Source organism: Lethenteron reissneri, chromosome 67 (genome assembly GCF_015708825.2).
Source record: "Lethenteron reissneri isolate LAM-NWPU_2019-01 chromosome 67, ASM1570882v1, whole genome shotgun sequence".
Lineage (NCBI taxonomy): Eukaryota > Metazoa > Chordata > Hyperoartia > Petromyzontiformes > Petromyzontidae > Lethenteron > Lethenteron reissneri.
In genome coordinates, this window is record NC_083845.1 from 5,157,780 (window position 1) to 5,177,262 (window position 19,483).

Below are 19,483 nucleotides of genomic sequence, written 5' to 3' on the forward strand. Positions count from 1 at the left end.
ATCACCACCACCACCACCACTGACATTACCACCACTATCATTGTCATCATCACCACCACCACCACTGACATTACCACCACAATCATTGTCATCATGACCACCACCACCACCACTGACATTACCACCACCACCATCATCACCACCACTAGCATCCCCATCACGATCATTGTCATCATCACCACCACCACCACCACCACTGACATTACCACCACAATCATTGTCATCACCACCACCACCACCACCACTGACATTACCACCACAATCATTGTCATCACCACCACCACCACTGACATTACCACCACAATCATTGTCATCACCACCACCACCACCACCACTGACATTACCACCACAATCATTGTCATCACCACCACCACCACCACCACTGACATTACCACCACAATCATTGTCATCATCACCACCACCACCACCACTGACATTACCACCACAATCATTGTCATCACCACCACCACCACCACCACTGACATTACCACCACAATCATTGTCATCACCACCACCACCACCACCACTGACATTACCACCACAATCATTGTCATCATCACCACCACCACCACCACTGACATTACCACCACAATCATTGTCATCACCACCACCACCACTGACTTACCACCACAATCATTGTCATCACCACCACCACCACCACCACTGACATTACCACCACTATCATTGTCATCATCACCACCACCACCACCACCACTGACATTACCACCACTATCATCATCATCACCACCACCACCACCACCACTGACATTACCACCACTATCATCATCATCACCACCACCACCACCACTGACATTACCACCACTATCATCATCATCACCACCACCACCACTGACATTACCACCACGATCATTGTCATCACCACCACCACCACCACCACTGACATTACCACCACAATCATTGTCATCATCACCACCACCACCACTGACATTACCACCACTATCATTGCCGCCATCAACAATAACCGCCATTCGCCACTAAGTGGCGGTGACGTCACCACTGAGCTTATTCCAGGCTTTGTGCTCCTTAAGGCCACGTGAAGTGTCGAAGGCTCACTGGACAGACCCACCACCACCAATATCATTCTCCCCCCACCAACATCACCCCACCACCTGACACTACCAATGGCACCAACATCATCGTTACAATCACCACGACCTCCATCATCACCATCATCACCATCATCACCACTAGCATCCCCATCATGATCATTGTCATCATCACCACCATGGCCACCACCACTGACATCATCACCACCAACACCATCATCACCACCACCACTAGCATCCCCATCACGATCATTGTCATCATCACCACCATGGCCACCACCACTGACATCATCACCACCAACACCATCATCACCACCACCACTAGCATCCCCATCACGATCATTGTCATCATCACCACCACGGCCACCACCACTGACATCATCACCACCACTGCCACTATAGTTATCACGATGATCACCACCACCACCATGAGCAGCACTATCACGATCATTGCCATCACCACCACCACCATGAGCATCACTATCACGATCATTGCCACCATCACTACCATCTCCACCATCATTGCTGCCCTCACCTACCCCACTACCACCATCACCACCCCCACTACCACCATCACCACCACCACTACCACCACTACCACCATCACCACCACCACCATGAGCATCACTATCACGATCATTGCCACCATCACCACCATCACCACCCCCACTACCACCATCACCACCCCCACTACCACCATCACCACCACCACCATCACCACCACCACCATCACCACCACCACTACCACCATCACCACCCCCACTACCACCATCACCCCCACTACTACCATCACCACCACCACTACCACCACCATCACCACCCCCACTACCACCATCACCACCATCACCACTACCCCCATCACCACCACCACTACCACCATCACCACCCCCACCATCACTACCACCATCACCACCACCACTACCCCCATCACCACCACCACTACCACCATCACCACCACCATCACCACCACCACTACCACCATCACCACCATCACTACCACCATCACTACCACCACCACCACCATCACCACCCCCATCACCACCCCCACTACCACCATCACCACCATCACTACCATCATCACCACCACCATCACCACCCCCCATCACCACCCCCACTACCACCATCACTACCATCATCACCACCACCATCACCACCATCACCACCCCCACTACCATCACTACCATCATCGCCACCACCATCACCACCCCCATCACCACCCCCATCACCACCATCACCATCACCACCATCACCATCACCACCATCACCACCATCACCATCACCACCATCACCACCCCCACTACCACCATCACCACCACCATCACCACCACCATCACCACTACCACCATCACCACCACCACCACCACTACCACCATCACCACCACCACCACCAGCACCACCACCAGCACCGCCCCCCGCCGCGCACCCTCCGTGAGCTGCTGCTCCAGGTCCCGGATGTCCTCCGTCTCCTTTGCGATGCGCGTCAGCATCTGATCGAGGCGCTCCTCCAGCTCGCGCTGCTGACGCGCCATCTCCTCCAGCGCTAGCTCGGCGGCGGCGCTCAGCTCGCGCGCCTGCACCACCCACACGGCACACACACACATACAAAGACCGCACTCGTAAAGCCGTAACAGACTTTCGATTTAAAGCTTTCGTGACTGCAGGGATTCATCTTCTTGGTTCTTTCGGTAAAGTCACGTAGAAGGAAAATAATAAAATAATAAAAATAAAACATAATAAGGCAGAGTCTGCCTTCTCGACAGACCTGTTCTCCACCTGAAGACGGCTGCTTGCGTTGTGGCCGAAACGTCGTGAGCATTATTTTATTATGTTTTATTTTTATTACTTTATTATTTTCCTTCTACGTGACTTTACCGAAAGAACCAAGAAGACCGTAACAGACTATTGGGACAAGTTATGTTCGTGAGCACTGACACACAGAGACAAAGACCGCCCTCGTAAAGCCGTAACAGACTGTTGGGGCAAGTGCTGTTCATGAGCACTGACACACAAAGACAAAGACCGCCCTCGTAAAGCCGTAACAGACTGTTGGGGCAAGTTATGTTCGTGAGCACTGACACACAAAGACAAAGACCGCCCTCGTAAAGCCGTAACAGACTGTTGGGGCAAGTTATGTTCGTGAGCATTGACACAAAAATTAACCCGTAAAAACAAAGTTTTTCACTATAAATCCTTTATATGCGTGGCATCGGTTTTCGGGCGGCTAGAGTCCTCTCGTCCTCTGGCTTGAGATGGCTGCCACCTATGGGTCAGATGATTGCCTGCCACCATTAAGCAATTGGTAATTAAATATAATTTTTTTTTTCCTAAAATGTTGAAAATTTTGGAATAATTGTTTCACGAAAATAAATTGTCACGCACAACGAGTCTGTGTGCAAAATATCAGCTCGATTGGATCACGGGAAGTGGGTTAAAAAACGACCGAAAGATTTGCACGGTCGTAAGCGCGCAAGCAAGCAAGCAAGCGAACTTAATATAAAGGATTTAACAAAGACAAAGACCGCCTCGTAAAGCCGTAACAGACTGTTGGGGCAAGTGCTGTTCGTGAGCACCTGTGAAGTCCGGCACGGGTGGCCAACACCACGCACGACCGCCTTTGTCCCCCCAGTGGCAATGATTGTACACACCGCACCAGGTACTTGTTTGAGGCTGAGTCAACCTAGGGGAGGCCCAGGACCGGTTTAGATAATAGCCACCAAAGCGGCTCAAGGCACCGTAGCGTCATCGGCCAGGGAACCGCAGGCTCCCTGCATCTCTCATCGGAGCGGCCGTCACCACAACGCCACTCCGCTTGGCACGGCGATTCACTGAGTCTCAAGACTGAAAACATTCACTCACTCGCTCATTCACACTGCAGGAGATGCAAACTCCCACTCACTCGCGCACGTTCACTCACCCGCTCGCACATTCACCAGGCATCGTCTCGTGGAGACGTGGCGCATGGCTATGAACGGATTCGTACTATGAGACATCTCCTTTACCAGTGGCAAAATATAGTAATAGGTTTTTACCCTTCCAACTGGTACAAAAACTGACACCTTTATACAAGGGATCATGTTTGCAATAACCACAACACAAGCAGTCAAAATGCAAACAAAAATAAACAACTCTGATGATGATAATGATATGCACTGTCCTTGAAGTTGATTGGTCCACACCCGAGACAGCTTTTCTTAGAGCCTAGTCTCCATTGGTGTTGGACCAGATGACGCCAAAAGGCGTACAACTCAAATACAGCGCACTATCAGAGTATTGAGAGCTCGGGGTAAGCATTTACACTATGAGACATCTCCTTGACTGTTTGTGTTGTGGTTATTTCAAACATGATCCCTTGTATAAAGGTATCAGTTTTTGTACCAGTTGAAAGGGTAAAAACCTATTACTATAACGGCTTCGTAGTTCAGATAGTTTCATCACGAGTACTGTATAAATATTGTTGTTGTTATGAAGCCAGCACGTCGCCAGGAGGGAATCCCCATGCCGCGCGGCGGTTGCTTCCTGCGTGCGCTCACAGCCGCCGTGGTGGAGGAGACTCCGATGGTGGAGACGCTGGCATCGCCACAGACGTCGTAGTTACACGGACGGATAAAAGGATGCACTGACAGACGGACACACGGGTGGGCGGACACATGGACGGACGGACACACGGGTGGGCGGACACATGGACGGACAGATACACGGGTTGGCGGACACATGGACGGACAGATACACAGATGGGCGGACACATGGATGGACAGATACACGGGTGGGCGGACACATGGACGGACGGACACACGGGTGGGCGGACACATGGACGGACGGACACACGGGTGGGCGGACACATGGACGGACGGATACACGGGTGGGCGGACACATGGACGGACGGACACACGGGTGGGCGGACACATAGACGGACGGACACATGGGTGGGCGGACACATGGACGGACAGATACACGGATGGGCGGACACATGGACGGACGGACGGACACATGGGTGGGCGGACACATGGACGGACAGATACACGGGTGGGCGGACACATGGACGGACGGACACATGGGTGGGCGGACACATGGACGGACGGACACACGGGTGGGCGGACACATGGACGGACAGATACACGGATGGGCGGACACATGGACGGACAGATACACGGGTGGGCGGACACATGGACGGACAGATACACGGGTGGGCGGACACATGGACGGACGGACACACGGGTGGGCGGACACATGGACGGACGGACACATGGGTGGGCGGACACATGGACGGACGGACACACGGGTGGGCGGACACATGGACGGACGGATACACGGGTGGGCGGACACATGGACGGACGGACACACGGGTGGGCGGACACATGGACGGATGGACACATGGGTGGGCGGACACATGGACGGACGGACACACGGGTGGGCGGACACATGGACGGACGGACACATGGGTGGGCGGACACATGGACGGACAGATACACGGATGGGCGGACACATGGACGGACAGATACACGGGTGGGCGGACACATGGACGGACAGATACACGGGTGGGCGGAAACATGGACGGACACACGGGTGGGCGGACACATGGACGGACAGATACACGGGTGGGCGGACACATGGACGGACAGATACACGGGTGGGCGGACACATGGACGGACAGATACACGGGTGGGCGGACACATGGACGGACGGATACACGGGTGGGCGGACACATGGATGGACGGACACACGGGTGGGCGGACACATGGACGGACGGACACACGGGTGGGCGGACACATGGACGGACGGACACACGGGTGGGCGGACACATGGACGGACGGATACACGGGTGGGCGGACACATGGATGGACGGACACACGGGTGGGCGGACACATGGACGGACGGATACACGGGTGGGCGGACACATGGACGGACGGACACACGGGTGGGTGGACACATGGACGGACACACGGGTGGGCGGACACATGGACGGACGGACACACGGGTGGGCGGACACATGGACGGACGGACACACGGGTGGGTGGACACATGGACGGACACACGGGTGGGCGGACACATGGACGGACGGACACATGGGTGGGCGGACGGCCGCGTGGCCAGGGTTTGAATAGAGAGCCGTCTCTGCTGCAGCGCCGCTAATTGGGCCGTGGGAGGCGGGGTGCGGATGGCACAATGTGGCATCTCTCGGGGGAGTTGCGCGGATTGTGAGGGAGATCAGCGGTGTGAGCACCGGCACACACAGTGCGATTGCTCACTCACTCACTCGCTCACCCACTCCCAACTCACTCGCTACTCACTCAGCCGCATCTCCAGCCACTCGCACGCTCACTCGCTCACACACTCACTCGCCCACCCACTCCCAACTCACTCGCTACTCACTCAGCCGCATTTCCAGTCACTCGCACGCTCACTCTCTCACACACTCACTCGCCCACCCACCCGCAACTCACTCGCTACTCACTCTGCCGCATCTCCAGTCACTCGCACGCTCACTCGCTCACACACTCACTCGCCCACCCACTCGCAACTCACTCGCTACTCACTCAGCCGCATCTCCAGTCACTCGCACGCTCACTCACTCACACACTCACTCGCCCACCCACTCCCAACTCACTCGCTCACACACTAACTTGCTCACCCACTCACCCATTCGTACGCTCGCTAGCCGGCTCGCTCGCTCGCTCACCCACTCACCCGCCCGCTCGCTCGCTCGCTCGTGTGTGGTTGACATTTATCTTTGTTGCCTACTGAGATGTGACAGACACAGGATGACACACAACACAGGTGTGCCACACACACACAGATGCCAAACCAATGCACGCGCACACACACAGGTGACATACACATTGGATGCTTCACACACAGATGACAAAGGCGTGTCCCCCACACTGGTGCCAAACACAGGTTCCCCCCCCCATCACACAAGTCGTTCGCGCACACAAAGACACACACGTAGCACACAAACACGTCCCATACACACACGTGACACACACACACGTGCCACACACAGGTGACACACACACACACACGTGACACACACACGTAGCACACAAACACGTCCCATACACACATGTGCCACACACAGATGGCACACACAGGTGACACACACACACACACGTGTCACACACACACACGTGTGCACCGGATAAAGTTGCTCTCCCCCGGGGCAAACAGCAGGCTGCCCCCGTTGGAGCGCGCGGAGTGGAAACGGCCCCAAGGGGGTCTTGGCTACTGGACGCGGCACCGTTATGGGTGAGGGTGAGAGGGCACGTGAGACCACGTGTGCGTGCGATGGTGCGTGCGTGCGATGGTGCGTGCGTGCGATGGTGCGTGTGTGCGTACCCTAGTCCCGTGGGTAGCATGCCCGTCTCCCCTCTGATGCTGCGGTTGCTCCCAGCTCCACTCGCTGCTGCTGCTGCTTCTCCTCCTGACACTGACGCCTTGCTCGCCACTGCCTCACCCCAAGCGCGCTCATCTCCCCCTCTGCACACCCACTGACTCCCTCTCTCCGCTCAAATCTGCTAGCGCCCCACCCGTTAGAGGCGTCTTCCCGTCAGCTGACAGGAAGAGTCGCGGTTTTCCGCCTGGCGAGGGAGCTCGCAAGCGGACAGGGAGACTTCCTCAGCCCTGGCACTCACATGCCCCAGCCACTCACACACACACCACACTCGCCACACTCACCACACCACACTCACCACACTCACACTCACCACACTCACACACATCACACCACACCCACCACACAGGGAGACTTCCTCAGCCCTGGCACTCACATGCCCCAGCCACTCACACACACCACACACACACTCACCACACTCACACACACCACATTCGCCACACTCACCACACCACACTCACCACACTCACACTCACCACACTCGCCACTACACACTCACCACACCACACTCATCTCACTCACACACACACCACACTCACCACACTACACTCACCACACTACACTCACAACACTCACACACACTACACCACACTCACACTCACCACACTCACACACACCACACCACACTCACAACACCACACTCACCACACTCACCACACCACACCATACCACACCACACTCACCACACTCACACTCACCACACCACACTCACCACACCATACCACACCACACTCACACACACACACCACACTCACACTCACCACACACCACACCACACTCACAACACCACACTCACCACACCACACCATACCACACCACACTCACCACACCATACCACACCACACTCACCACACCACACACACTACACCACACTCACCACGCCACACTCACCACACCACACCCACCACCCCATACCACACCACACTCACCACACCACACACACTACACCACACTCACCACACCACACTCACCACCCCATACCACACCACACTCACCACACTCACCACACCACACTCACCACCCCATACCACACCACACTCACCACACTCACCACACTCACCACACCACACTCACCACCCCATACCACACCACACTCACCACACCACACACACTACACCACACTCACCACACCACACTCACCACCCCATACCACACCACACTCACCACACTCACCACACCACACTCACCACCCCATACCACACCACACTCACCACACTCACCACCCCATACCACACCACACTCACCACACCACACACACTACACCACACTCACCACACCACACTCACCACCCCATACCACACCACACTCACCACACTACACTCACCACACTACACTCACAACACTCACACACACTACACCACACTCACACTCACCACACCACACTCACCACACCACACTCACCACACTCACCACACCACACCATACCACACCACACTCACCACCCCATACCACACCACACTCACCACACTGACACACACCACACCACACTCACTACACCACACTCACCACACCACACCATACCACACCACACTCACCACACCACACTCACCACCCCATACCACACCACACTCACCACACCACACACACTACACCACACTCACCACACCACACTCACCACCCCATACCACACCACACTCACCACACTCACCACACCACACTCACCACCCCATACCACACCACACTCACCACACCACACTCACCACCCCATACCACACCACACTCACCACACTCACCACACCACACTCACCACCCCATACCACACCACACTCACCACACCACACACACTACACCACACTCACCACCCCACACTCACCACCCCATACCACACCACACTCACCACACTCACCACACCACACTCACCACCCCATACCACACCACACTCACCACACCACACTAACCACCCCATACCACACCACACTCACCACACTCACCACACCACACTCACCACCCCATACCACACCACACTCACCACACCACACTCACCACCCCATACCACACCACACTCACCACACCACACACACTACACCACACTCACCACACCACACTCACCACCCCATACCACACCACACTCACCACACTCACCACCCCATACCACACCACACTCACCACACTCACCACACAGGGAGACTTCCTCATCCCTGGCACTCACATACCCCAGCCACTCACACACACACCACACTCACCACACCACACTCACATTCACCACACCACACTCGCCACACTCACCACACCACACTACACTCACCAGACTCACCATACTCCCACTCACCACATTCACCACACCATACTAAACACGCACCACACTCACCACACTCACACTCACCACACCACACTACACTCACCACACTCACCACACCACACTGACCACACTCACCACACCACACTCACACTCACCACACCACACTCACCACACCACACTCACACTCACCACACCACACTCACCACACTCACACTCACCACACTCACCACACCACCCCATACCACACCACACCACACTCACCACACTCACACTCACCACACCACACTGACCACACTCACCACACCACACTCACACTCACCACACCACACTACACTCGCCACACTCACCACACCACACTGACCACACTCACCACACTCACCACACTCACACTCACATTCACCACACCACACTCGCCACACTCACCACACCACACCACACTCACCACACTCGCCACACTCACCACACCACACTCACCACACTGACCACACTCACCACACCACACTCGCCACACTCACCACACCACACTGACCACACTCACCACACCACACTGACCACACTCACCACACCACACTCACCACACCACACTCACCACACCACACTGACCACACTCACCACACCACACTCACCACACCACACTCGCCACACTCACCACACCACACTCACCACACTCACCACACCACACTCGCCACACTCACCACACCACACTCACCACACCACACTGACCACTCACCACACCACACTCGCCACACTCACCACACCACACTCACCACACTCGCCACACTCGCCACACCACACTACACTCACCACACCACACTCACCACACTGACCACACTCACCACACCACACTCGCCACACTCACCACACCACACTCACCACACCACACTGACCACACTCACCACACCACACTCACCACACCACACTCACCACACCACACTGACCACACTCACCACACCACACTCACCACACCACACTCACCACACCACACTGACCACACTCACCACACCACACTGACCACACCACACTCACCACACCACACTGACCACACTCACCACACCACACTCGCCACACTCACCACACCACACTCACCACACCACACTGACCACACTCACCACACCACACTGACCACACTCACCACACCACACTCACCACACCACACTGACCACACTCACCACACCACACTGACCACACTCACCACACCACACTGACCACACTCACCACACCACACTCACCACACCACACTCACCACACCACACTGACCACACTCACCACACCACACTCACCACACCACACTGACCACACTCACCACACCACACTCGCCACACTCACCACACCACACTCACCACACCACACTGACCACACTCACCACACCACACTGACCACACTCACCACACCACACTCACCACACCACACTGACCACACTCACCACACCACACTGACCACACTCACCACACCACACTGACCACACTCACCACACCACACTCACCACACCACACTCACCACACCACACTCACCACACCACACTGACCACACTCACCACACCACACTCACCACACCACACTGACCACACTCACCACACCACACTCACCACACCACACTCACCACACCACACTGACCACACTCACCACACCATACTAAACACGCACCACACTACACATACACCACACTCCACACTAAACATGCACCACATTACATACACCCCACACTACACATACACCACGTGCTAAACACGCACCTACACTACACACACACCACACTATTACACACCACAATAGACGTACACCACACTCCACACTAAACACGGACCACACTACTACACACCACACTGTACTACACACCACACTACTACACACCACACTACTACACACCACACTGTACTACACACCACACTGTACTACACACCACACTGTACTACACACCACAATACACTACACACCACACTGTACTACACACTACACTACACACCACACTGTACTACACACCACACTACACACCACACTGTACTACACACCACACTACACTACACACCACACTGTACTACACACCACACTGTACTACACACCACACTGTACTACACACCACACTACACACCACACTGTACTACACACCACACTACTACACACCACACTGTACTACACACCACACTGTACTACACACCACACTGTACTACACACCACACTGTACTACACACCACAATACACTACACACCACACTGTACTACACACTACACTACACACCACACTGTACTACACACCACACTACACACCACACTGTACTACACACCACACTACACTACACACCACACTGTACTACACACCACACTGTACTACACACCACACTACACTACACACCACACTGTACTACACACCACACTACACACACCACACTGTACCACACACCACACTACACACCACACTACACACCACACTGTACTACACACCACACTGTACTACACACCACACTGTACCACACACCACACTACACACACACCACACTACACACCACACTGTACCACACACCACACTGTACTACACACCACACTACACTACACACCACACTGTACTACACACCACACTACACACACACCACACTGTACTACACACCACACTACACTACACACCACACTGTACTACACACCACACTGTACCACACACCACACTACACACCACACTGTACCACACACCACACTACACACCACACTACACACACACCACACTACACACCACACTACACACACACCACACTACACACACACCACACTACACACCACACTACACACACACCACACCACACACCACACTACACACACCACACTACACACCACACTACACACACACCACACTACACACCACACTACACACACCACACTACACACCACACTACACACACACCACACCACACACCACACCACACTACACACCACACTACACACCACACTACACACCACACTACACACTACACACCACACTACACACCGCACTACACACACACCACACCACACTACACACCACACTACACACACACCACACTACACACACACCACACTGTACCACACACCACACTACACACACCACACTACACACCACACTACACACACACCACCCCACACACCACACCACACTACACACCACACTACACACCACACTACACACACACCACACAACACACACACCACACTACACACACACCACACTACACACACACCACCCCACACACCACACCACACTACACACCACACTACACACACACCACACTACACATACACCACACTACACACCACACTACACACACACCACACCACACACCACACTACACACACACCACACCACACACCACACTACACACACACCACACTACACACACACCACACTACACACACACCACACTACACACCACACTGTACCACACACCACACTACACTACACACCACACTGTACCACACACCACACCACACTACACACTACACTACACACCACACTACACACCACACTACACACCACACCACTACACACCACACTACACTACACACCACACTACACACCACACTACACACCACTACACACCACACCACACTACACACCACACCACACTACACACCACACTACACACCACACCACACTACACACCACACTACACTACACACTACACTACACACCACAATACACATACACCACACTATACACTAAACACGCACCACACTATACTACACACCACAATACACATACACCACACTACACATACACCACACCACACATACACCACACCACACATACACCACACCAAACACACACCACACTACACATCGGCCTGTGTGTCTCGATAGACAATTCTTTTGCACTTCACGAGGTCACCTGTAGGTTTTGCAGGCGCCGAGAATGACTTCGTAGCCCAATCCTTGAGTGGCAATCCTTGCCACAGCAATTGCAAGTGAATGCGGTGGCAGCACCAGTTGATTTGTCGTTACGTCTCTCTCTTGGTTTGCTAAGCGGTGTGTCTTTTCTCCTCGCCTCTCCTGAGTAGGCCTGTTTTCACAGCCTGCTGCCAGATCAGTCGGTCACCAGGCAGTTTTCTCCTAGTCCCCTGGGTTGATGTCACAGCTCTTAATCTAAGTTGTCTTGTGGTTGGTGTTGTTGTTGTTGTTTGACTTGCATCCCGCTGGGATTTTTGCACGCAGCGTTGGTGTACGGTGATTTTTTTTCCTGCAATATTTTGCTGTCTTTTCTTGGATTTTCTGTTTGCACTTAGTCACATATTCACTTTAAGATTTTTTTTGTTCATGTTTTTGTTTTTTGTTGCGGTTGCACCCGATTCAAGAGCCGAATGGCTCACAGGGCTACACCTAATACATGAACTTGAAATGAACTTGAACTCTTCATGTCCCGTTTGCAGACATCTTTGAAGCACAGGTCTGGACGACCAGTGTCCCGTGTGCCTGATGCCAGCTCGCCGTACACGGCACCCTTAAAGTATTCTGCCATCGTGCATGCGGCGCACGTGTCCAAGCCATCTCAGGCGCCTATGACTGAGTAGCAGAGGTCGCAAACGGGTTTTGATTCCTTACCCGTACCCGTACCCGGCCGCACCAGGGTCGCAAATGGGTACCCATACCCGTACCCAGCCGGGTACGGGTAGCCGTTCCCTACCCGTACCCGTACCCTACCTGAAATGAGTGACAAACGGTTACTCACCAGTGACTCACGGCCTACCCGTACCCGGCCGCACCAGGGTCGCAAACGGCTACCCGGCCGGGTACGGGTAGCCGGGTATCGGGTAGGGTACGGGTATCGGGTACCCGGTTGCGACCTCTGCTGAGTAGAGAGTACATGTTGGTAATGTTGGCCATGTTGAGGACTTGAGGTGTTGGGAATGCGATCTCGCCATCTGAGACCGAGGCTGCGCCTGAGACAGCGGAGGTGGAATGTGTTTAGTCGATGTCCTTGATGGGCGTACGTTGTCCAGGACTCAGACCCATAGAGGAGCGTGCTAAGGACACAGGCACGGTACATCATCTGTACACTCTTTTGGTCGCTGTAAACGCCTTCCCAATGCGCTTGTCAATCTCCTTGATAAGAGACAAATTGCAGGTGATGGTGGAACCCAAGTAGGTGAAGTCCTGAACGGATTCCAGTGTGTAGCTACCAATGTTGATGGAAGGGAGGTCTCTGACATCCTGGCTCATGACATTGGCCTTTTTCAGACTGATTGTCAGGCCAAAGTTGTTGCACGCAGTGGCAAGGTGGTCGATGAGTGTCCGCAAGACCTTGTTCTGTGTGAGCTGTCAGCGCGGCGTCATCAGCGAATAGGAGTTCTCTGGTGAGGACTTTGCGAGCTTTGGTTTTGGATCTGAGATGGGCAAGGTTGAAGAGTTTGCCATCAGATCTCGTATGGAGAAAGACTCCCTCTTCTGCTGTCCCAAAGGCATGTGTGAGCATAAGTGAGAAAAAGATGCCAAACAGTGTTTGGCACTAAAGTTGCACCACACTGCACAACACACCATACTACGCATACACCACACTACAGACTCACCACAAAACTACACACAGCATAATAGAGATCAGACACTTCCTCCCCCATCAGTGCAGCCGCGCACAACCTCAGCCACTCACAGCACACAGATCCCACACACACCACACATATCACGCACTTTATACACACCACACACACACACTACAAACACGATAACACACACCACACACATCACACACTTTATACACACCACACATCACACACTTTATACACACCACACACACACACTACGAACACGATACAGATAACACCACACGATAACACACCACACACATCACACACTTTATACACACCACACACACACTACAAACACGAAAACACACACCACACACATCACACACTTTATACACACCACACACACACACTACAAACACGATAACACACATCACACACTTTATACACACCACACATTACACACACATCACACCACAAAGATCATAGACATCACAATAACACAAACACTAAACACGCCACATACAATAGAATCACACACATCATCCACCACAGATATCACATACACATTACACACCCGCACCACACTCACAATAACAACACACAATACCATACGCATCACACATACCTTACACGTAAACTCACACAAAGCCTCTTTTCCCCACACAGAACCCCAAATGACTGCCTCTTTTTCCCTCTCCCGTAGACACCGACTCACCGAGAGAGAGATATATTACTGACCGGCTCTTTCTCTCTCACTCCCATAGACTCATACAGAGACCCTTTGACTCACATAAAGACCCACAGACTCACACAGAGCCCTACGACTGCGCCTCGTTCCTGTGCGGCGTCACATGAGACACGGTCACATGCACAAGCCGCTTTACAGATCCACGTTGTATTGGAATCGTCTGATTCATTACCGGCAGTTGAGCCAGGCTCAGTCACCGCTACTGAGATGCTCATTGAGCCCAACGTGGCGTCACGAGTGTCAACCCAGAACAACAACAACAACGGTGACCCGGGCAGAACTCGCAACACACAGCACGAGCACTGGGCCGTACACACGCGCACGCCCCGTGTGCCACTGTGTGCCACTAGAAGACGAGTGCCCCTTAGCGCCGCGCGTCTCTACGTGTGTGTGCCATGTGCGTGCCACTCATGTGCACGCACCCGTCCTCCGAGCACGTGTGTGCGTGTGCGTGTGCCATGTGCGTGCCATGTGCATGCCACTCTATGTGCCAATCCTCCCCCTGCGTCTCTGCGTGTGCGTGCCACATGCGTGCCACTCACGTGCCCATGCCCGTCCTCCCCGCACGTCTCTGCGTGTGCATGTCCCATGTGCGTGCCATGTGCATGTACATGGCACGCCCATAGACTCAACACTGCCCACTCTATGAGCCAATCCTCCCCCTGCGTCAGTTTAACATGTGTGAGACTTTCGCGACCAATATTATTCATAATCAACGTTTTTGGGTTTAGATCGCGTTATTTATAAATGTGTCGTAACCCTCCACCACCCGACACGGCCAATCGGTAAAAAAGTGTCACGTTGACAAAAGACAAAATAGTTCGCTGCTTTAGCCCCAGCGGTGTGTTGAAGCGTGAAACCACTACATTTACAATTTGAGTAGCACGACGTTTCGCTGGTAATTGCATCCAGCAGTTGACGCGTGAAACCACAACATTTACAGTTTGAGTAGTGCGACGTTTCGCTGGTAATTGCATCCAGCAGTTGACGCGTGAAACCACAACATTTACAATTTGAGTAGTGCGACGTTTCGCTGGTAATTGCATCCAGCAGTTGACGCGTGAAACCACAACATTTACAATTTGAGTAGTGCGACGTTTCGCTGGTAATTGCATCCAGCGTCATCGCGCGTGCCACTCACGTGCCGGCGCCCGTCCTCCCCGCGCTCCTCCGCGATCTCCCTCCGGAGCTGCGCCGCTTGCGCTCCCCGCCGCCCCAGCTCCGTGCGCTGCGCCTCCAGGCGTCGCTCCAGCTCCTCGGCCTCCACGCGCAGCCGCCCCAGCAGCTCCAGCTTGCGCGCCAGCGCACGGCGCAGGGACTCGCGGTGCTGTTCCAGCGCCTTCACCACCGCCGCAGCAACGCGCCGCACGTGCGCGCAACAGTGAGCGTGCGTACGCAACCGGCGAGTGCTACACAATGGACCGTCGGCGTTCGCAACATTCTGTCTCTCTGTCCCTGCTTCTGCCTGTGCCCAATCCCTTTTGTGGTGCTTCTCCCAACTTGCACCCCTCCACTGCAATCAACTCCCCCTCTACATTGAGCACTGTCGATAGACTCAACACTGCACCAAAGACTCAACACTGCACCATAGACTCAACACAGCCCATAGACTCAACACTACCCATAGACTCAACACTGCCCATAGACTCAACACTGCCCAGAGACTCAACACTGGCCATAGACTCAACACTGCCCATAGACTCAACACCACCCATGGACTCAACACTGCCCATATACTCAACACTACCCATAGACTCAACACTGCCCATAGACTCAACACTGCCCATAGACTCAACACTCCCATAGACTCAACACTGCCCATAGACTCAACACTGCCCATAGACTCAACACTACCCATAGACTCAACACTGCCCATAGACTCAACACTGCCCATAGACTCAACACTACCCATAGACTCAACACTGCCCATAGACTCAACACTGCCCATAGACTCAACACTGCCCATAGACTCAACACTGCCCATAGACTCAACACTGCCCATAGACTCAACACTACCCATAGACTCAACACTACCCATAGACTCAACACTGCCCATAGACTCAACACTGCCCATAGACTCAACACTACCCATAGACTCAACACTGCCCATAGACTCAACACTGCCCATAGACTCAACACTACCCATAGACTCAACACTGCCCATAGACTCAACACTGCCCCCGTACATGAAGCAGTCCCACTCCTTAACCCCCTTCCATTCCTCTCTTAAAGTCTCACCTCTCCCCTATTGCCCATTCTCAGAGACTCAGAGCGATACACAGAGACACAAGGTTAGAGTCAGGGTAAGGGGTAGGCTCTGGGCTAGAGTCCGGGGTAGGCTCTGGCTCTTGGCTAGAGTCCGGGGTAGGCTCTGGCTCTGGGCTAGAGTCCGGGCTAGGCTCTGGCTCTGGGTTAGAGTCTGGGGTAGGCTCTGGCTCTGGGCTAGAGTCCGGGCTAGGCTCTGGCTCTGGGTTAGAGTCTGGGGTAGGCTCTGGCTCTGGGCTAGAGTCCGGGCTAGGCTCTGGCTCTGGGTTAGAGTCTGGGGTAGGCTCTGGCTCTGGGCTAGAGTCCGGGCTAGGCTCTGGCTCTGGGTTAGAGTCTGGGGTAGGCTCTGGGTTAGGGGCTAGAGTCAGGGTTAGGGGTAGGCTCTGGCTCTGGGTTAGAGTCAGGGGTAGGCTCTGGGCTAGAGTCAGGGTCCGGGCTAGGCTCTGGCTCTGGGCTGTGCCTCTCACCTTGCCCTGGGCGGCCGCGTCCTCCAGCCGCTGCAGCTCCTGTGCAGCGGCCAGGTTCCTGCGCTCGGCAGCCTCCACCTCCTGCAGCAGCTCGGCCAGACGGCGCTCGGCTGCACACGGCACAAAGACAAAGGCCTCCCGTGTAGCCTTATCGGAATGCAGGGACAAGTGCTGTTAGTAACGAGTAGCACCTATGAAGACCGGCGTGGCACGCAAGGGGGTGGGTGGCCAGCACCACGACCGGCGCCTTCGTTTCCCCAGCGGCGATTGTTACTACACAACGCTCCTGCCCCCCCCCCTCTCCTGGGCCCCCCCCCCCGCTGCGCTCTGTCTCCCCCGCAGAGGTCGCAACCGGGTACCCAATACCCGTACCCTACCCGATACCCGGCTACCCGTACCCAGCCGGGTACGGGTTCGGGTACCCGTTTGCGACCCTGGTGCGGCCGGGTATGGGTAGACCGTGAGTCACTGGTGAGTAACTGTCACTCATTTCCCAACGTCTTGTCTCTTCTCACAATTCAAGTTCCTAGAATCAACCCACCCGCGCCTGCAACATGGCTTCATCCCAGAAGTCGCAATCGGGTACCCGATACCCGTACCCTACCCGGCCGGGTACGGGTAGGGTACGGGTACGGCCGGGTACGGGTACGGGTACCCGTTTGCGACCCTGGTGCGGCCGGGTACGGGTAGACGGGTAAGGAATCAAAACACGTTTGCGACCTCTGCTCCCCCGTGACCGCCGCCGTACCTTCGGCCAGCGCGAGCCGCTTGAGCGCGAGCTGCTGATCGACGGCGTCCGTGATGTCCCCGCCGGTGCCTGGCGCTGGGGAC

General features: G+C 54.6%; 1 protein-coding gene across 1 annotated transcript in view; it reads right to left on the reverse strand.

Annotated features, from left to right (window-relative positions):
• LOC133360118 (centriolin-like) overlaps window positions 1-19,480 on the reverse strand; it is a 30,578-nt gene extending 11,098 nt beyond the window's left edge. The window contains exons 1-4 of the mRNA XM_061578704.1: window positions 19,401-19,480; window positions 18,653-18,762; window positions 17,062-17,259; window positions 2,491-2,638 (exon numbers count right to left, since the gene is read on the reverse strand). Of these exons, the coding sequence (XP_061434688.1) occupies window positions 2,491-2,596 (106 nt within the window). The 5' untranslated portion in view covers window positions 2,597-2,638; window positions 17,062-17,259; window positions 18,653-18,762; window positions 19,401-19,480. The remainder of the gene's footprint in view (window positions 1-2,490; window positions 2,639-17,061; window positions 17,260-18,652; window positions 18,763-19,400) is intronic.
• Window positions 19,481-19,483: the final 3 nt, after the last annotated feature.